Source organism: Pongo abelii, chromosome 1 (assembly GCF_028885655.2).
Source record: "Pongo abelii isolate AG06213 chromosome 1, NHGRI_mPonAbe1-v2.0_pri, whole genome shotgun sequence".
Lineage (NCBI taxonomy): Eukaryota > Metazoa > Chordata > Mammalia > Primates > Hominidae > Pongo > Pongo abelii.
The window spans coordinates 96,284,318-96,305,375 of record NC_071985.2 but is presented as its reverse complement, the minus strand read 5'-3'; the positions used below and the strand labels follow the sequence as shown (position 1 = coordinate 96,305,375).

Here is a 21,058-nt window from a genome sequence, read left to right as displayed (position 1 = left end):
CTTGCCCTCTTCATCTTTTCCCTATTTAAAAGTCAAAAATGCCTTCCTGCTTGTAAGAAAGGGGCTTTAGCAGCTATGCAGACCAAATTTTCTATGGTTATAGTAGTGAGGGGAATGGGAGAGCAAGACAGTTTGCACATCTCCACCTGAAGATGTTACAAATTTGTACCACTAACTAGACACCTTTTTCCTCCTCATGATCCTCCCATTCCCCTGCAGACGGGCAGCGGGCAACGTAGCCAGACCAGCTCCATCCCGCAGAAGCCCCAGACCAACAAGTCTGCCTACAACAGCTACAGCTGGGGGGCCAACTGAGGCCCTGACCCTCTTCTCCCGGTCCCATCTTCTGAGAGGGCTTCTCAGCCTGGAAACTATGGAAACAGCATCAAAGAGAAAGGAATGTGGGGGGTTTCCGCTGCCCCCCACCCCCAGCGGCCCACCCCATGCCTCAGCTTCATGTCTGTCCCATTCCTATACCATCCCCACCCTGTTGTATGTATTATAGGATTTGTATTTTCTCCTTTTTTTTCCCCCTTCCATTCCTTCTCCCCTCTTGCATTCAAGATTATGAAACTTTGCTATGGGCCCTGCACTTCTTTTGCTTCCTCCTGTTCACCCTGGTGGTGTACGGATGAGGTGGGGAGGTGGGACCCCCAAATATATATCAGCCCAACAGCCCTAAGTCTCCTTCTTTATTATTAGGAAAACAACAACAACACAACAAACAAAAAAATGGCGTCATGAATATGAACAGCATTGTCAGATGAATTAGTTGAAGTGGTTTTTTTTTTTTTTTTTTTTTTTTGTACTGTGTCCTCAAATTTAATGGATTAATGTGTCTTGTATATATAAAAAGAAAACCTCTACCTTCAGCCTCTGCCTATTCTTGCTCCGTCTAGGACATCCTCAATTTCGTCGATGACCAGCTTGGTGAATAAGTATTACTGTACCAACTGGGCCTCCTCTAGCAGGCCCCTGAAGGCAGTGGAATAAAATGAAATCTTCGCCCTTTAAGAACTCCTGACCTTAATGTGGTAGTAGTATCTTGTCCTTGAGGGGATTTCCTTCCCCTCACCCCTAAGACTTTCACAACCTGGTGACTGGAAAGAACCACCACAAATCTTCATTTCCTCCAGAAACTGCTACATCTACAGCCGATTTCAGGCAGTAAAGGGAAAGGGATAGAGGAGATTGGGTGGAAAATGGAGAGGATCAAGAAGGAGCTGAGAGCATTTCAAAGAAAAAAAAATTGCTTTATAGAGTTCTAAGCATGACTTAGATGGGTCCAGGCAAATAAACTAAAAAGAAGTGTGAAGGCAACATGTATCGTCTGGCAGAACTAAATCTTGGAGTGGGGTGAGGGATGAAAGACTACATATTGGGTACAGTGTACACTGCTCGGGTGATGGGTGCACTAAAGTCGCAGAAATCACTAAAGAACTCATCCATGTAACCAAACACCACCTGTACCCCAAAAACGAAATAAAAAAAAAAAACCTTGGGGCCCATTCCCCCTAGGAATGGACTACTGTAGTAGTTGCTTCTTGGATGCTTCTCTGTGACATAGCTATACACAATTCTTTGACAAAGAATCTAGAGCAAGGTCTGGCTTGGGGATGGGGTACAGAGAGAGACAGGTCTTGGAGAGGTTTTGAACAAAACACTTAAAAAAAGGAATGAAGACAGGCGCTTTGGGAGGCCGAGGTGGGCGGATCACCTGAGGTCAGGAGTTCGAGACCAGCCTGGTCAACATGGTGAAACCCCGTCTCTACAAAAAATACAAAAGTAGCCAGGCGTGGAGGCACATGACTGTAATCCCAGCTACTCGGGAGGCTGAGACAGGAGAGAACCTGCGAAGGTTGCAGAGAGCCGACATGGTGCCACTACACTCCAGCCTGGGAAACATGAGAGAAAACTTTGTCTCAAAAAAAAAAAGATACCAAAGGGATACTTCTTTATAGCCCCCAATCTGTTCCTTCTCAGGACTCAACTAGCTTCCCTTCCCTTGCTTTCTTAAAAATCCTTTGTCTTGCTGGTTGCAGAGCCTGCTTAGAAAAAAGAATCCTATATGGTTATAACAAACTCCCTAGTAGCTAGAGATGTGGAGGAAGTTAAGTCCATGCGTCTCTTATGTCTTGATCTCTTCTCTGGGGAATTCAATACTAGAAGGAGCTTGGAAAAGCATTTTGTTCATCCCTCTAACAACAGACATCGCCCAGGTCAGTCAAAAAGAACGCCCGAGTAAGGGGCGAGGTGGCTTCTGCTGTGAGGCTGGCCAGCCCCGCGGGTGGGGAGGTTGAGGGACGCCCTCAAGCCGGCCCATTTGTGCGGCTGGGCTGCCCTCTGGCGGCTTTATCCGGGTGCCATCCAGAGTCAAACCCTCGAAATCGCTTTTCGGACTGAGCTGGTCTGCAGAAAGAACAGATTTAGGAGGAAGGCGGTCATAGGAAACTGAAAGCGCGTCACGCCCACTCCCGTCATGGAAACTGGTCTCTGAAAGGTGGGGTAAAGATAAAGCCTTTCAAATTTGAGGAAGACCTTCGGTCCCGCCTCCATTTCACGTCCGGCTTACCGTCGTTTACGACAGTGTCAGGATCGCGGGCTTGCTTTCCGGTAGCGTGGGCTGACGCCTCGCTCAATTTCCCACAGGGCTGCGCAGGTTTCCCCCTTCTGCGAATGGACCACTGGAGGAGTTCAAAGGTTCGCGTCCCAGTACGGGAATGAGCCTCTTTGATCTCTTCCGGGGCTTCTTCGGCTTTCCTGGACCTCGGAGGTGAGAGTAGGTCCGGCTCGGACAAGGGTGGGGGTCGTCTGAGGGGAGCTTGACCCCTACGTCTTATTTTTGGAAAAACATCCTCTGTCCCACTCCTTCAGCTCCTGCAGAGAGGACAGAAGTCGCAACATTGAACACTCACCCCGCCACAGTAACCAAGGCGGTCATTAAGAGGAGAAACAGCAAACTAAGCTTTTCTCCAACCTGGGGTGATGCAACAGGGACCCGGGCGGGGAAGACAATGGGGGTCTGGGGAATAGGACAGTGAGCAAGTGAGCAGGACCTTGGGAGAGAGAGGAGGGACTGGGGCACACTGAAGAAAAACTGGGGGAAGGTGTATGAAGGGAGCTGCGAGCTGAGGTCTGACTTTGAAAAAATAAAAATTAAAAAAAAACCTGTCAGCCATTGTATTAATGTTTTGATGTGGCAGCCAGTCCTTCGACTCTCTCCCTAGCTTCCCAGACCCCTTGCTCTTGTCCCACTTTGCCACCCATGAGTTGATTTAATAGCTTAAATCGTGCTGAAATATTGGTGGCCAATCTGCCTCCACTCTCAGCCACAGAGATCCCTTTTTTGGAGGGATGACTCGAGATGAAGATGATGATGAGGAAGAAGAGGAAGAAGGGGGCTCATGGGGCCGTGGGAACCCAAGGTTCCATAGTCCTCAGCACCCCCCTGAGGAATTTGGCTTCGGCTTCAGCTTCAGCCCGGGAGGAGGGATACGTTTCCACGATAACTTCGGCTTTGATGACCTAGTACGAGATTTCAATAGCATCTTCAGCGATATGGGGGCCTGGACCTTGCCTTCCCATCCTCCTGGTGTGTGGCTTTCCCTGAGGGGCAACCTGTGGTTTCTGGCGGGTTGGTGGGTGAAATAAAGAGCCTGCAGGGAGTAGCTGGGGGATGGGAAGTGTGAGAATACTGAGGATTTCAGGGAGATTAATAGAGCCCAAGTCCTTTCCCATCCCAGCAAACACCTGCCACCTTTCTGCAGAACTTCCAGGTCCTGAGTCAAAGACACCTGGTGAGAGACTACGGGAGGGACAGACACTTCGGGACTCAATGCTTAAGTATCCAGATAGTCACCAGCCCAGGATCTTTGGGGGGGTCTTGGAGAGTGATGCAAGAAGTGAATCCCCCCCACCAGCACCAGACTGGGGCTCCCAGAGGCCATTTCATAGGGTGAGTATCCCATCTGGTCCTGAAGTGAGAGCTTGTGAGAGACCACTAATAAAGTGCAAAGACTGGCTAGATGCGGTGGCTCACTCCTGTAATCCCAGCACTTTGGGAGGCTGAGGTGGGCGGATCACCTGAGGTCAGGAGTTGGAGACCAGCCTGGTCAACATGGTGAAACCCCGTCTCTACTAAAAATACAAAAAATTAGCCAGGCATGGTGGCAGGTGCCTGTAATGCCAGGTACTCAGGAGGCTGAGGCAGGAGAATTGGTTGAACCCAGGAGGTGGAGACTCCATCTCAAAAATTGTTTGAGACTCAGCCTTGCTCTGTTGCCCAGGCTGTGGTGCAGTGGCACAATCTCAGCTCACTGCAACCTCCAATTCCCAGGTTCAAGTGATTCTCCTGCCTCAGCCTCCTGAGCAGCTGGGATTACAGTCGCCTGCCCAAACAGCCAGTTAATTTTTGTGTTTTTAGTAGAGATGGCGTTTCACCATGTTGGCCAGGTTGCTTTCGAGCTCCTGACCTCAGGTGATCCACCCACCTCGGCCTCCCAAAGCGCTGGAATTACAAGTGTGAGCCATCATGCCTGGCCAAAGATTGCAATTCTTGTTCGAATCTGATAGCCTTGGGTTGGAATCCTAAGCCCTCCATTTAGTGTTTTGTGTTTTCTATATTAAGCTTGTGGGATTTTCTCTGGGGGTAGATGGGTGTTCTGTTTCTTAAAAAAAAAACAAAAACAAAAAAAACACCACTGGTCTAGATAATTCTTGGATAAGGCAGGATTGTGCACAGAGGATAGGAATATATCAGTTCAGGAAGTCTTTCTGGTAGAAGGATACATAAAACAGCCAGGAAGGAGTGTGTAAATAAGGCTATTCTGAATGGAATTATCTCTTCTGCGGAAGGGGGTTTTGGAGGTCGGGAGTAGTTTGAGGTCTATGACCTTTCAAGTTTCAGATTGGAAGGTGTCTTTTCACTTACTATAGTTTCTTCTGCAGTTTGATGATGTATGGCCTATGGACGCCCATCCTAGAACCAGAGAGGACAATGGTAAGTCTGGAGGAAGGGGAAGTTTACCAGCCTTTTGTTACTCTTCTGAAGTTCTGTGTGTTCTCCCTCCCTGAAGTTTCTTCCTGTACACTTGTCTCCTTTTTTCCTTTGGACTCTTTCTCTCCTGCTTCTTCATCTCTCTGCTCTTCCAGATCTTGATTCCCAGGTTTCTCAGGAGGGTCTTGGCCCGGTTCTACAACCCCAGCCCAAATCCTATTTCAAGAGCATCTCTGTGACCAAGATCACTAAACCAGATGGGGTGAGTTGAAAGAAAGAGGTAAAGGAAATTATGGCCAGGGAACGAATGCCCTGAAACAGGGAACTGTGTAAAGAAACTGCTGGGCGTAACCCTTAGTGACGTTAGGAATATGGTGGGGACTTCTCTTTGTAGATAGTGGAGGAGCGCCGGACTGTGGTGGACAGTGAGGGCCGGACAGAGACTACAGTAACCCGACACGAAGCAGATAGCAGTCCTAGGGGTGGTAAGTTAAAAGACAAAGGGGTTCATCTCAAGATTCCTTGGGGAAGGGAAATCTTACTCTTCTACCCTTGTCCTTTGCTTCTGCCTAGTCTCTTTCATTTAGCCCTATTTACGTGTATGACTTTCTTCCTTAGATCCAGAATCACCAAGACCTCCAGCCCTGGATGATGCCTTTTCCATCCTGGACTTATTCCTAGGACGTTGGTTCCGGTCCCGGTAGCCTTGTTAACCCTCAGAGGCCTTCAAGTCCTTTCCACCTCTCACCCATTGCCCACCATTAATAAGCTTAGCTTCTCCTCTTGCCACCTCAGGGGCTTGGATATGTGGAATAGTGAATTGGGGGCATGTCAGTTTGTCACTCACCCAAACTGACCAATAAAACCTTTATTTATGCTAATTATTTGTCTTGGTTTTGTCAAGGCTATTTCAGTTTCTAGAACCATCCAACACTTCCGAAATTATCTTGGTCCTCTACCTTCTCCTTATTCCTTAATTTTTTATTCTACATCTAAAACTTGATTTCATAAGTAAGGGTCAGGCACAAGTAGAAAATGATTTTTCTTTCTCAAGCAAGAAGGAAAAAAAAGAGGCTGGGCTGATTGGCTCACGCCTGTGATCCCAGCACTTTGGGAGGCTGAGACAGGCAGATAACCTGAGGTCAGGAGTTCAAGACCAGCCTGGCCAATGTGGTGAAACTCCGTCTCTACTAAAAATACAAAAATTAGCTGGGCATGGTGGCGGGTGCCTGTAATCCCAGGCTAGGGCAGGAGAATCGCTTGAACCTGGTAGGCGGAGGTTGCAGTGAGCTGAGATCACGCCATTGCACTCCAGCGTGGGCGACAAGAGTGAAACTTCATCTCCAAAAAAGAAAAGAAAAAGAAAAATGATTTTTCTTACTGAGGAGATAACTAGGAATAATTTCAGGGAAATTTCTAGAGAGGGATACATCAGATTCCCAAAAAGGTGTGGGTGTGGAAGTAGGGGTTAACTGCTTCCCTGAGTGTGAGATCACTGACTGGAGAGTTCATGAGGTAACCGAGGAAGTACATGGGTAAATTTTCCTTACTTTACTGGCCTTAAAAAGTTATGTGGCTGGGCATGGTGGCTCACGCCTGTAATCCCAGCACTTTAGGAGGCCGAGGTAGATGGATCACATGAAGTCAGGAGTTCGAGATTAGCCTGACCAATATGGTGAAACCCCGTCCCTACTAAAAATACAAAAATTAGCCAGGTGTGGTGGCACATGTTTGTAATCCCAGCTACTTGGGAGGCTGAGGTAGGAGAATTGCTGGAACTCAGGAGGTGGAGGTTGCAGTGAGCCATGATCATGCCATTGCACTCCAACTTGAGCAACAAGAACAAAATTCCATCTCAAAAAAAAAAATTGTTATGTATGTTAGAGAAAATACACCTGGCACAAACGTTACTAGGTCCTTTTTTCTTTTTGAGGCAGGGTCTCATTCTGTCACACAGGCTGGAGTGTAGGGGGCTATGTTGGCTCACTGTAGCCTCGACCTGGGCTCAGTCCTCCCACCTCAGCCTCCTGAGTAGCTGGGACTACAGGCATACACCACCATGCCTAGCTAATTTTTTTTCTTGTTTTTTTTCCTTTTATTATCATGATTATTTTGTATTTTTTGTAGAGATGGAGTTTTGCCATGTTGCCCAGGCTTCCTTTTCTCATTATAAAAGTTTTTAACCAGGTGTGTTAGACTGCACCTATCATCCTAGCTACTTGGGAGGCTGAGATAGGAGGATTACTTGAGCCCAGGAGGCGGAGGCAACATAGCAAGATCCTATTTCTAAAAAAAAAAATATATATATATATATATTGAGATGGACTCTCACTTTGTCACCCAGGCTGGAGTGCAGTGGCGCGATCTTGGCTCACTGCAACCTCTGCCTCCCGGGTTCAAGCGATTCTCCTGCCTCAGCCTCCCGAGTAGCTGGGACTACAGGCACGTGCTACCACGCCCAGCTAATTTTTGTATTTGTAGTAGAGACAGGGTTTCACCATGTTGGCCAGGCTGGTCCTGATCTCTTGACCTCGTGATCTGCCTGCCTCAGCCTCCCAAAGTGCTGGGATTACAGGTGTGAGCCACCACGCCCTGCAGAATATTTTTAAAAAATTAGCTGAGCAGGCTGGGCATCGTTGCTCACACCTATAATCCCAGCACTTTGGGAGGCTGAGGCGGGCGGATCACTTGAGGTCAGGAGTTCAAGCAGGCTGGGCACTGTGGTTCACACTTGTAATCCCAACACTTTGGGAGGCCAAGGTGGGCAGATCACTTGACGTCAGGACTTCGAGACCAGCCTGGCCAACATGGTGAAACCCCAACTCTACTAAAAATACAAAAATTAGCTGGGTGGGGTGGTGCACACTTGTAATCCCAGCTACTTAGGAGGCTGAGGCAGGGGGATCACTTGAACCCAGGAGGCGGAAGTTGCAGTGAGCTGAGATTGTGCTGCTGCACTCCAGCCTGGGTGACAAAGCGAGACTCCATCTCAAAAAACATAAATAAATAAATTAGCTGAGCATGGTGGCCCACATCTGTAGTCTCAGCTATTCAGGAGGCTAAAACAGGAGGATCCCTGGAGGCTGGAGTTCGAGGCTGCAGTGATCTATGATCACACCACTGCATTCCAGCCTGGGCGACAGAGTGAGACCCGATCACAACAACAAAAGCTTTTAGTACTATGGTTAAGAGGGGCAAATCTGGGGCCAGTGACAGTGGCTCACACCTGTAATCTCAACACTTTGGGAAGCTGAGTGGAGAGGATCTATTGAGACCAGCCTGGGCAACATAGGGAAACCCTGTCTCTACAAAAAAATTTTAAAATTAGCTGGGCATGGTGGTGCATGCCTGTAGTCCCAGCTACTCAGGAGTCTGAGGTGGGACGATGTCGAGCCCATGAGGTCACAGATGCACTGAGCCATGACCATGCTGCTGCACTCCAGCCTGGGCAACAAAGTGAGACTCTCTCAAAAAAAAAGGCCAAGAGTGGTGGCTCGCACCTGTAATCCCAGTACTTTGGGAGGCCAAGATGGGCGGATAACTTGCTGTCTCTGCTAAAAATACAAAAATTAGCCAGGCATGGTAGTACAGGCCTGTAATCTCAGCTACTCGGGAGGCTGTGGCATGAGAATCGCTTGAACCCAGGAGGCAGAGGTTACAGTGAGCCGAGATTGCACCATACACTCCAGCCTGGGTAACAGAGCAAGACTCCGTCTCAAAATATAAAATAAAAAATAAATATTAAAAAAAAAAAAGAGTGGTGGTCGGGCGTGGTGGCTTACGCCTGTAATCCCAGCACTTTGGGAGGCTGAGGCAGGTGGATCGCCTGAGGTGAGGAGTTCGAGGCCAGCCTGGCCAATACAGTGAAATCCCGTCTCTACTAAAAATACAAAAAATTAGCTGGGTGTGGGGGCGGGCGCCTGTAATCCCAGCTACTCGGGAGGCTAAGGCAGGAGACCCTCCTGAACCCAGGAGGTGGAGGTTGCAGTGAGCAGAGATTGTGCCACTGCACTTCAGCCTGGGCAACAAGAGTGAAATTCTGTCTCAAAAAAAAAAAAAAGAGAGTGGCAAATCTTACATATTTATTTACTTCTGTTTCCTCTGGAAATCCCACTAAATTATGACAAAGGGATTTCTCTAAAGAGGTATATCACAAGAACAAAGGACAGGAGATGATAGTAATGAAACTCTGTCTTTTAATTCTCTATTATATCTTTTGGTGAACAGAAGTTGATTTATTGTAGCCTAATTTATCTTTATAGGTTTGTGTTTTACGTTTAGGTTTTTAGACCTACTTGGAATTTTTGTTTGTATATGGTATTAATTGGGTCCAATTTGGAAAAGATACGCACAAATATATAAATATTTGTTTTTAAAAACCAAGGTTGGGCACTGTGTCTCCCGCTGGTAATTCCAGCACTTTGGGAGGGATAGGTGGGAGGATTGCTTGAGCACGGGAGTTCAAGACCAGCCTGGGCAACAAAGTGAGACCCCCTCATCTGTACAAAATAAAAATTTAAAAATTAGTGGGGCACGGTGGCATGTGCCTGTAATCCCAGCCACTGGGGAGGTTAGGGCAGGAGAATCACTTGAGCCCAGGAGTTTGAGGCTGCAGTGAGCCATGATCATGCCACTGCACTCCAGGGTGTCAGAGCAAGACCCTATCTCAAAAAATAAATAGGCTGGGCACGGTGGCTCATGCCTGTAATCCCAGCACTTTCGGAGGCTAAGGCAGGTGGATCACGAGGTTAGGAGTTCGAGACCAGCCTGACCAACATGGCGAAACCTCGTCTCTACTAAAAATACAAAAATTAGCCGGGTGTGGTGGTGCACACCTGTAATCCCAGCTACTCAGGAGGCTGAGGCAGGAGAATCGCCTGAACCCAGGAGGCAGAGGTTGCAGTAAGCAGAGATCATGCCACTGCACTCCAGCCTGGGCGAGAGAGTGAGACTCTGCCTCAAAAATAAATAAATAAATAAATAAATAAATAGGCCGGGCACGGTGGGTCACGCCTGTAATCTCAGCACTTTGGGAGGCTGAGGCAGGTGGATTACCTGAGGTCAGGAGTTCAAAACCAGCCTGGCCAGCACGGTGAACCCCCGTCTCTACTAAAAATACAAAATTAGCCAGGCGTGGTGGTGGGCACCTGTAATCCCAGGTAAAAATAAATAAATAAATAAATAAATAAAACAAAAAAAGCCCCAAAACAATAGCAACAACAACACACACAGATGCACACGCACAACTGCAACTGTGCTGGGTCTTTCTATTCTATTAATCTATTTGTCTATATTTGTGCCCATATCATACCTTAAAACACTATAGTTTTATTTAGTAAAACCAGTCTTCCTGCCTTTTTATTATTTTTTAACCCATCTAGTGTATAAAAATACAATTGGTTTTTCTAATCAGCTTTTTAGAGTTCCATCACAAATATAAATGGAGCTAAAAATCACCAGATATATGAAGAAAGCATTTAACATGAGTGGTAGAGACAAACGAAACAACTTGAAAGAAACAGAGACTATGCAGAGAGATTAAAAACTTTACACAATTTTTTTTTTTAGATGGAGTCTTGCTCTGTTTCCCAGGCTGGAGTGCAGTGGTACAATCTCATCTCACTGCAACCTCCACCTCTAGGTGGAGGCTCAGGCGATTCTCCTGCCTGAGCCTCCCGAGTAGCTGGGACTACAGGCTCAAGCCACCGCACCCGGCAATTTTTTTTTTTTTTTGAGACAGTCTCACTCTGTTGCCCAAGCTGGAGTGTAATAGCACGATCTTGGCTCACTGCAACCTCCACCTCCCGAGTTCAAGTCATTCTCCTGCCTCAGCTTCCCAAGTAGCTGGGATTACAGGTGCATGCCACCACGCCCGGCTAATTTTTGTATTTTTAGTAGAGACGGGGTTTCACCATGTTGGCCAGGCTGGTCTTGAAGTAATCCTGACCTCAAGTAATACACTCACCTCGGCCTCCCAAAGTGCTGGGATTACAGGCATGAGCCACTGCACCTGGCCTATTGCTTCATATTTCTAAGCAGTATAAAGATTTACGTACTTGGCCGGGCGCAGTGGCTCACGCCTGTAATCCCAACAGTTTGGAAGGCTGAAGGGAGAGAATGGCTTTAGCCCAGGAGCTGGAGACAGTCTGGGCAACATAGTGAGACCCGTCTCTACAAAAAATTAAAGATTAGCCAGGCAGGGTGGTGCACACTGTAGTCCCTGCTACTGCGAAGGCTGAGGTGGGAGGATCGCTTGAGTCCAGGAGTTCAAAACTGCAATGAGCTATGATTGTGCCACTGCACTCCAGCCTGGGTGACAGAGTGAGACTCTGTCTCTAAAAACAGAAAAAAAACCCACAAATGTGATAGAGTTCAACTCTCCAAAGTTGAACTCTCCAAAAAGTAAACAAAATAACTGATCAAAAAATAAGAGAAAAAAGGCTGGGCTCAGTGGCTCACGCCTGTAATCCCAGCACTTTGGGAGGCCGAGGTGGGCGGTTCACGAGGTCAGGAGATCGAGACCATCCTGGATAACACGGCGAAACCCCATCTCTACTAAATATACAAAAAATTAGCCGGGCGTGGTGGCGAGTGCCTGTAGTCCCAACTACTTGGGAGGCTGAGGCAGGAGAATGGCGTGAACCCGGGAGGCAGAGTTTGCAGTAAGCCAAGATCACGCCACTGCACTCCAGCCTGGGAGACAGAGCGAGACTCCATCTCAAAAAAAAAAAGAAAAGAAAGAAAAATAAAACTAGAACGGCATAAATTATCAATGAAATAAGTCATGAAAATATTCCAAAATTGAAGAATATTACTTAATTTTTTTTGAGACAGAATCTCACTCTGTCACCCAGATTGGAGTGCAGTGGCACAATCATAGCTCATTGCAGCCTCGAATTCCTGGGCTCAAGCAATCCTCCTGCCTCAGCCTGAGTTGCTGGGACCATAGGTATGCACCACCACACCCGACTAATTTTTGTTTTTTGTTTTTTTGTTTTGTTTTGTTTTGTTTTTGGTAGAGACTGTGGTCTTGCCATGTTGCCCTGGCTGGTCTCCAACTCCTGGGCTCAAGTGATCCTCCCACCTCGACCTCCCGAAGTGCTGGAATTACAGGAATGAGCCACTGCGCCCGGCCTGAAGGATATTACTTTCTAACCTGAAAGGACTTGCCACATGCCAGACACCAAGGGTGAAAATAAACCCACTCTAAGACATGCCATATGAAATTTTAGAACACTGGAGACAACAGAGTTTAAAAGACTCTAGAGGGAGAGAGAAAAAAAAATGGGGCACATGTTCTCAGGATCTCCTGAGGGCTGTGTCAGTGGATAACAAAAAAACCTAAAGGATCAAGAATCATGATGTTCTCAAACTTTATCAGCAACACGAAGTATAAGACAATGGAGATCCAGCAATCCAACTACTAGGTATATATTCAAGGCAACTGAAATCAGTATGTTGAAGAGATACCTGCACTGCCATGTTCATTGCAGTACTGTTCACAATAGCCAAGAGTAGGAATCAACCCAAGTCTCCTTCAGTGGATTAATGGATAAAGAAAATGTGGCATATATACACAATGCAGTACTATTCAGCCTTACAAAGGAATGAAGCCTGGCTCGGTGGCATGCTCATGTTGTCTCAGCTACTCAGGAGGCTGAGGCAGGAAGATTGCTTGAGCCAGGGAGTTCAAGGTCAGCCTGGGCAACATAGCGAGACGTCGTCTCTAAAACAAAGACGTTCTTTACAGGGAAAACAGAAAACAAAGAATGAGATCCTGTCATTTACAACATCGATGAACCTAGAGCACATTACGTTAAGTGAAGTAAGCCAGGCACAGAAAGACAAACACCACATGATCTCACTTATATATGGAATCTTAAAAAAACCTCATGCATGTAGAGAGTAGAATGGTGGCTACCAGAGACTAGGGGGTGGTGAATGTTGGGGAGACATTGGTCAATGGATACCAAATTTCAGTTGGACAGGAGAATAAGTTCAAGAGATCTATTGTACATCATGGTGACTACAGTTAATAACAATGTAGTTGGTCGGGCACGGTGGCTCATGCCTGTAATTCTAACACTTTGGGAGGCCAAGGCAGGAGGATCATCTGAGGTCAGGAGTTTGAAACCAGCCTGGCCAACAAAGTGAAACCCCATCTCGGCCGGGCGCGGTGGCTCACGCCTGTAATCCCAGCACTTTGGGAGGCCGAGGCAGGCGGATCACGAGGTCAGGAGATCTAGACCATCCTGGGTAACACGGTGAAACCCCATCTCTACTAAAAATACAAAAAATTAGCCAGGTGTGGTGGCAGGCGCCTGTAGTCCCAGCTACTCGGGAGGCTGAGGCAGGAGAATGGCGTGAACCTGGGAGGCGGAGCTTGCAGTGAGCCGAGATCGCGCCACTGCACTCCAGCCTGGGCGACAGAGCAAGACTCCATCTCAAAAAAAAAAAAAAGAAAACCCATCTCTACAAAAAAATTAGCCAGGCTTGGTGGCACGTGCCTGTAATCCCAGCTACTCGGGAGGTTGAGGCAGGAGAATCACTTGAACCCGGGAGTTGGAGGTTGTAGTGAGCCGAGATTGCAACACTGCACTCCAGCCTGGGCGACAGAGTGAGACTCCATCTCAAAAAAAATAAATAAATAAAATAAAATAAAATAAAAATAAAAAGTACATGTCTACACTGGGAAGATGGAGGAACAAATGCATATATTTGTTGTGGGCAGTGCAATATGTAACTAAATTCTTGTCTTCCATACTGTAAACACAATAATTAGTTTCTTTTTTTTCTTTTTTTTTGAGACGGAGCCTCATGCTCTGTCCCCCAGGCTGGAGTGCAGTGGCACGATCTTGGCTCACTACAAGCTCTGCCTCCCAGGTTCACGCCATTCTCCTGCCTCAGCCTCCCGGGTAGCTGGGACTACAGGCACCCGCCACCACGCCCAGCTAATTTTTTGTATTTTTAGTAGAGACGGGGTTTCACCATGTTAGCCAGGATGGTCTAGATCTCCTGACATCGTGATCCGCCCGCCTCAGCCTCCCAAAGTTCTGGGATTACAGGCGTAAGCCACCGTGCCTGGCCAATAGTTAGTTTCTAAAACAAAAAATAAGTATCACTGTAAGCATATTTAGGTATACAATGGTAAATATTAAAGAAAACATTTTAAAAGTTGGTAATGGTTGGCTGGGCCTAGTGGCTCACACCTGTAATCCCAGCACTTTGGGAGGCCAAGGCAGATGGATCACCTGAGGCCAGGCGTTCAAGATCAGTCTAGCCAACATGAAGAAACCCCATCTCTACTAAAAATACAAAAATTAGCCGGGTGTGGTGGTGCACACCTGGAGTTCCAGTTATTCAGGAGGCTGAGGCACGAGAATCAATTGAACCCAGGAAATGGAGGTTGCAGTGAGCCGAGATCACACCACTGCACTTCAGCCCAGGCCACCGAAGGAGACTCTGTCTCAAAAAAAAAAAAAAAAAAGGTTCGTAATGGTTGCCTCTGGGGATTGGAAAAGGATGGACCATATTGACACTGAAGTCAGGAAGCTGCTATTTTTCACGTGTTGTAGAATTATTTGACTTTGTCCTGGTACAGTGGCTCATGCTTATAATCCCAGCCCTTTTAGAGCCCTGTCTAAACAAAAAATATTAGCTGGGCGTGGTGGCATATGCCTGTAGTTCCAGCTACTGGGGAGGCTGAAGCAAGAGGATCACTTGATCCCAGGAGACTGAGGCTGCTATTATTAGACCACTGTACTGCAGCCTGGATGACAGAGCAAGATCCTGTCCCAAAAAAAGAAAGAAAGAAAGAAAGAAACAGAAAAGAAAAATGTTTAATTATTTCACTCTTGATATATCCATGTAGCCGGGCACAGTGGCTCACACCTGTAATCCCAGCACTTTGGGAGGCCATGGCAGGTGGATCACCTGAGGTCAGGAGTTTGAGACCAGCTTGGCCAACATGGTGAAACCCTGTCTCTACTAAAAATACAAAAATCAGCCAGGCACAGTGGCGCAAGCCTGTAGTCCCAGCTACTTGGGAGGCTGAGGCTGGGGAACTGTTGAACCTGGGAGGCGGAGGTTGCAGTGAGCAGAGATGTGCCATTGTACTACAGCCTGGGTGAGAGAGCGAGACTCCATCTCAAAAAAAAAAAAAAAAAATCCATGTATTAGCAATAAATTAAAATTTTAAATTTATAAATGTAATGCAAAAAAAGTGAGTTAATGTAAAGAAAATACATTTATAGCAGTCTTGACATTTGACAGGGTTGATACAACAGACCAGTGGAGGAAGAATGGATTGTTTTTTTTTCTTTTCGAGACAGAGTCTTGCTCTGTCACCCAGGCTGGAGTGCAGTGGCGTGATCTTGGCTCACTGCAACCTCTGCCTCCCGAATTCAAGCAATTCTCCTGCCTCAGCCTCTCAAGTAGCTGGGATTGCAGGTGTGCACCACCATGCCCGGTTAATTTTTTTTTTTTTTTTTTTTTGGTATTTTTAGTAGAGATGAAGTTTCACCATGTTGGCCAGGCTAGTCTCAAACTCCTGCCCTTGTGATCCACCCATCTCGGCCTCCCAAAGTGCTGAGATTACAGGCGTGAGCCACCGTGCCCAGCCTGGATGGATTGTTTTAAGAGATGATTTTGGAAAAACTGGAAGAAAAGAAAAGTACCTGCATGCCAGTTCAGATGGATTGGAAATACAAAAGTTATAGGTGAAACTGTTAATGGTGGAGGGTGTCCAGGTTCTTGGCGTCTTGAACGAAGAATTGGACTAAATGCACAAACAAAGCAAGGAAGGAATATAGGGGCTTATTGAAAATGAAAGTACACTCCACAGTGTGGGAGCAGGCCCGAACATAGGGGCTCAAAGGCCCTGTTACAGAATATTTGGGAGCTTAAATACCATTCTAGAGGATTCCATTGGTTATGTGGTGTACACCCTATGTAAATGGAGAGGATGAAGTAAAGTTACAAAGTCATTTACTTGGCCTAGGCCTTATGGAGAGGTTATTTCTTGTTATAGCTGAAGTGTGAATTGGCCTTATGTTCCCTGCCTCCAGACCCTATTTTCCTCCCTCAAATCTATAGTGGTAATAGAAGAACCTGTGTTCTTTCTGACTTTGAGGCAAAGGAGGGCTTCTTAAATAAGACCCCAAAATACAAACCATAAGTCAGACAATGGGTTAATTTTTTATATCAAAATTAAGGGGCCAGGTGCGGTGGCTCACACCTGTAATCCCAGCCCTTTGGGAGGCCTAGACAGGAAGATGACCTGAGGTCAGGAGTTCGAGACCAGCCTGACCAACATGCAGAAACCCCGTCTCTACTAAAAATACAAAATTAACCAGGCATGGTGGCACATGCCTGTAATCCCAGCTACTCGGGAGGCTGAGGCAAGAGAATCGCTTGAACCTGGGAGGTGGAGGTTGTGGTGAACCGAGATCGCGCCATTGCACTCTAGCCTGGAAAACAAGAGCGGAACTCTTGACTCAAAAAAAAACAAAAAAATTAAGGGCTGAGTGTGGTGGCTTACATCTGTAATCTCAGCATTTTGGGAGGCTGAGGTGGGCAGATTGCTTAAGCTCAGGAGTTTGAGACCAGCCTGGGCAACATGGTGAAACCCCATCTCTACCAAAAATACAAAAAATTAGCTGGGCATGGTGGCACGTGCCTGTGGTCCCAGCTACTTGGGAGGCTGAGGCAGGAGGATCACTTGAGCCAGGGAGGTGGAGGTTGCAGTGAGCCAAGAACGTGCCATTGCACTCCAGCCTGGGTGATGAAACCCTGTATATATAATATAAAATTAAATAATCCTGCTCAATAATGGAAACTATAATCAAAGGTAATAGTGAATAGACCTAGGGGGGAATTTGCAAAATTTAAAGCAAGCAATTGGTTAATATCTAGACCACACAACCCACTCCTCAAATCAATAAGGCAATAAACTAAAAGCAAGAAAATAGGTAAAAAACATGATTAAGCACTCACTGATGAGTAGCTTCTGACTTTCATTCTTCTGAGTTTGCTGAACCCAGATGCCATTCCTGGGAAGGAAAAAAAAAAGGAAAAAAAAAACATGGTAAGCAATCACAGAAGGGGAAATCTGAATACCAACAGTATAAATTAATCCTCTACCTTGAACACAATCAGAAAAATGCACATTAAAATAATAATAAGATACCACTTTACACCCATCAGGTAGGCAAAAATTAGTCTGGTAATACCAAATATTAGCAAGATCCAAGATGTGAGGAAACAAATCCCTGCTGTACTCCTGGAGTGTGAGACATGCAGCCGTTTCCATTTTTGTAGTAAAGAATCTGGCAGCTCTTTGTGAAATTAAATAAGCACATACTCTATGACCCAGCAATTCTACTCTGTCGACCAAAAGAGTGGAACTCTGTAAAATATTTGAGGAGATTTATTCTAACTCTAAGATGACTGACCATGGCCTGTGACACAACCCTCAGGAAGTCCTGAGAACCTGTGTGCAGGGTGGTGGGAGTGCAGCTTGGTTTTACACACTTTAGAGAGGAATGACACGCCAATCAAATACACTTAAGACATACATTGGTTTGGTCTAGAAAGATGGAACAACTCAAAGTGGGGGCTTCGAGGCTATAGGTGAATTTAAATGTTTTCTGGTTGACAATTGGTTAAGTTTGTCTAAAAACCTGGGATAGATAGAAAGGGAATGTTCAGGTTAAGATAAAGATTGTGGAGACCAAAGTTCTTTTGAAGTCTCATAATGGCTGCCTTGGAGACAATAGGTGACAAGTGTTTCCTATTCAGATCTTAGTTAGTCTCTTTAGGATTGGGAGTGTCTGGAAGAAAAAGATGTATATATATATATATATATAAAATAAATTTTTTATTTTTTGAGATGGAGCCTCACTCTGTCTCCCAAGCTGGAGTGCAATGGCATGATCTCCACTCACTGCAGCCTCCAACTCTTGGGTTCAAGTGATTTTCCTGCCTCGGCCTCCCGAAGTGCTGGGATTACAAGCGTGAGCCACCGTGCCCAGCCCTGGCTATGTTAATAGAAATTCTTTATGGATGTAGATTTTCCCCACAAAGAACAGCTTTGCAGGGGCATTTTAAAATATGACAAAAGAAACATGTTTTGGGGTAAAATATTTTGATTTTCTTCTTTGTCTCGTAATGTTATACCAGAGTCAGGTTGGAAAGGAAATCATGATATATAGGGTTAAATAAAACCTATCTGATGAGAATTTGTGATTTGTAGGGCATGACTCCCCAGATCCCTTAGATAGGAATTTGGACAAGATAAAAAAAATCAGAGTTTAGTCCTCAACTCCTTCATATATGTTACAGAGAAACTTGTGTTTCGATTCATAAGGGGTCACATGCAAGAATATTTATCACAGCATTATTTGTGGAAGCTCAGTGTTAGAACTCAGTTTTAGGTGACTTTCATTAGCAAAGTAGAAAGGTTAAATATAGGCCCGGTGCGGTGGCTCACGTCTGTAATCCCAGCACTTTGGGAGGCTAAGGAGAGCAGATCACCTGAGGTCTGGAGTTCGAGACCAGCCTGGCCAACACGGTGAAACCCTGTCCCTACTAAAAATACAAAAATTAGCTGGGCATGGTGGCAGGCGCCTGTAGTCCCAGCTGCTTGGGAGGCTGAGGCAGGAGAATCGCTAGAACCTGGGAGATGGAGGTTGCAGTGAGCTGAGATCGCACCATTGCACTCCAGCCTGGGCAACAGAGCGAGACTCCATCTCAAAAAAAAAAAGAAAGAAAGAAAAAGAAAGGTTAAATATGGGAGTTGCATAGTATAGAATGCTACTCAGCAGATACACAAAATATTCAAAAGACAACATGGAGAGATCTTAAAAATAGTAATGAGTGAAAAAACAAAACCATATTGTTGGCACAGTAACACTCATGTTAATTTAAAACTACACCAAGGACCATGCGCAGTGGCTCATGCCTGTAATCCCAGCACTTTGGGAGGCCGAGGCAGCAGATCACCTGAGGTCCGGAGTTTGAGACCAGCCGGGCCAACATGGTGAAACCCCATCTCTACTAAAAATACAAAATTACCTGGGCATGGTGGCAGGCGCCTGTAATCCTAGCCACTTGGGAGGCTGAGGCAGGAGAATCGCTTGAACCTTGAAGGAAGAGGTTGTGGTGAGCCAAGATCACACCATTGCACTCCAGCCTGGGCAACACAGCGAGACTCCGTCTCAAAAAAAATAAAAATAAAAATAAATAAGATACATTAAAATAAATAAATAAATAAAAACTACACCAAGGAACTTCTGGCTATAGCAGTGTAAAGGGGTCTGTGAATCTTCACAAAAAAAAACCTATGAAATTAAATAAAATTGCCCCAAACAATGATTTCAAGTCTCTGGAAACTGAGCAAGGCAGAAAACAAATTAAGGAGCTTTTATTCTTGAAAAACTGCTACAGCTTCAAGCAAAAGCAATGTGAGTTTGCAGCCTTCTTGCCTGAGGCTGCTCCCATCCAACTTCCTTGGTGGCTGGGAACTGCAGTTTTACCAGTGTGGAACTGGCTGTGAAAACCAGCAGTATTTGCTGTCACAGTGGGTAGACTGAAATTGCAGGAGTTAGTTAGGTGGAGGCGGACAAAAGCCTGCAATATTCTCAGCTGAATGATATGAAGTTGGTAGGAAATAAACAGGCAAAAAACCCTCTAGCTGTGCTAGCTCAAAGTAGCACTCCTAGTTGTGTTCAGTGGTGGAAAAGCCAGAAATTTAGCTGGAAAATAGGGAACTACAAAAGGGCTGAGATAAGCTCTCCCACATCCCTGGCTCACTGGGAAACTATCATATGCGTGGAGGATAGCTCAGAGAGCTCCCTGAAAAATAAAAGACAGGGAAGACTTGAACACTGCTGCACATTTTAATACACTTCTCATCCTTCAAACAGATATACTGGCAGAAGTGGATGCTATATGGGCTTGAGGTATTGGAACACAATGCTTATTCTAATCATTGGCTGAACACTGTGCTATGTAATCATAGGGGTGATACTGCTGCGGGATAATTAAGGAATCAGAGACCGAGGGATTGAGGAGGAATTATTTAATTATTTAGGTTCACTGACCCATTTGGATTAACATCCAAAGGACTGAGCCCGGAGCAAAGAGTCAAGCTACCTTTTAAGCATTTTGTGGGGCGGGGGGAGATCTGTGCAGGGGGAAGCGTATTATAGAAGCGAGAGACAAAGACAGTTATTCAATTAAGACATGCATTACATTATTTCTTACTTTTCAAGGAACAACATGTTTTATGACTTGAGATTATCTGTCTAGTGACCTTGCAGCTGCACAGCTAGAGAAACAGAGTCTTCACAATGCCTGGTAAATGAAGAGATAAGGCTCACTAGCCACAGAGAGAAAAACAGGCAGTTAATTTTAAAGGACTCCAGCTCTTTCTCTTCCTCAAGGGGAATTGGGTTTTCTTACATACAACTGAGTTTTGCTTACACAGTCTTTAATTTTTTTTCTTTTTTTTTTTTTTTTTTTTTTTGAGACGGAGTCTCAGTCTGTTGCCCAGGCTGGAGTGCAGTGGTGCCATCTTGGCTCACTGCAAGCTCTGCTTCCCGGGTTCATGCCGTTCTCCTGCCTCAGCCTCCCAAGTAGCTGGGACTACAGGTGCCCGCCACCATGCCTGGCTAATTTTTTTGTATTTTTAGTAGAGATGGAGTTTCACCGTGTTAGCCAGGCTGGTCTCGAACTCCTGACCTTGTGATCCACCCACCTCAGCCTCCCAAAGTGCTGAGATTACAGGCGTGAGCCACTGCACCCAGCCTACAGTCTTTAATTTCTTTTAATTCCTGTTCTAATACCTGAGGGAACTTTTTTTTTTTTTTTTTTTTTGAGACAGAGTCTAACTCTGTCGCCCAGGCTGGAGTGCAATGGCTCTATCTTGGCTCACTGCAACCTCCACTTCCCAGGTTCAAGCGATTCTCCTACCTCAGCTTCCCGAGTAGCTGAGAGTATAGCTGGGTGCCACCATGCCCGGCTAAATTTTGTATTCTTAGTAGAGATGGGGTATCGCCATGT

The 21,058-nt window shown here is 45.9% G+C and overlaps 2 protein-coding genes and 1 non-coding gene across 47 annotated transcripts in view; all 3 read left to right on the top strand.

Moving 5' to 3' along the window:
- The window catches only part of UBAP2L (ubiquitin associated protein 2 like), a 51,418-nt gene extending 49,893 nt beyond the window's left edge, over positions 1 to 1,525 (top strand). For 26 of the 42 annotated variants that reach the window (XM_063717399.1, XM_063717374.1, XM_054552723.1 and 23 more), the window contains one exon: positions 220 to 866. In XM_063717399.1, coding sequence (XP_063573469.1) covers positions 220 to 315 — 96 coding nt within the window. In that variant the 3' untranslated portion in view covers positions 316 to 866. Of the gene's footprint in view, positions 1 to 219; positions 867 to 899 lie in introns of those variants that run through there. The other 16 variants (XM_063717442.1, XM_063717418.1, XM_063717455.1 and 13 more) reach the window with 1 other exon arrangement.
- A 1,115-nt stretch (positions 1,526 to 2,640) lies between these two features.
- HAX1 (HCLS1 associated protein X-1) lies at positions 2,641 to 5,877 on the top strand. 4 transcript variants are annotated; one of them, XM_009243683.4, is made up of 7 exons: positions 2,641 to 2,773; positions 3,330 to 3,592; positions 3,768 to 3,955; positions 4,948 to 4,999; positions 5,152 to 5,258; positions 5,391 to 5,481; positions 5,615 to 5,877. In XM_009243683.4, exons 1-7 carry the CDS (start codon positions 2,721 to 2,723, stop codon positions 5,698 to 5,700), a joined length of 840 nt encoding a protein of 279 aa, XP_009241958.2. In that variant the 5' UTR covers positions 2,641 to 2,720; the 3' UTR covers positions 5,701 to 5,877. The 4 variants fall into 4 exon arrangements, with proteins under 4 accessions (XP_009241958.2, XP_024087810.1, XP_024087825.1 ...); XM_024232042.3 differs by having other exon boundaries at positions 4,936 to 4,999; XM_024232057.3 differs by having other exon boundaries at positions 2,651 to 2,773; positions 3,474 to 3,592.
- Positions 5,878 to 16,984: 11,107 nt separating this feature from the next.
- On the top strand, positions 16,985 to 17,055 carry LOC112131346 (small nucleolar RNA SNORD59). The gene has a single exon (XR_002913439.1). It is a non-coding gene; the product is annotated as a small nucleolar RNA SNORD59 (small nucleolar RNA).
- The last annotated feature ends 4,003 nt before the right edge of the window (positions 17,056 to 21,058 follow it).

Bases quoted from the DNA above. Each gene is read 5' to 3' on its own strand.
- HAX1 (XM_024232042.3), top strand. From the start codon at position 2,721: ATGAGCCTCTTTGATCTCTTCCGGGGCTTCTTCGGCTTTCCTGGACCT. The intron at 2,774-3,329 runs GTGAGAGTAGGT...CTCCACTCTCAG, and splicing joins GGCTTTCCTGGACCTCGGAG to CCACAGAGATCCCTTTTTTG. The intron at 5,259-5,390 runs GTGAGTTGAAAG...TTCTCTTTGTAG, and splicing joins AGATCACTAAACCAGATGGG to ATAGTGGAGGAGCGCCGGAC.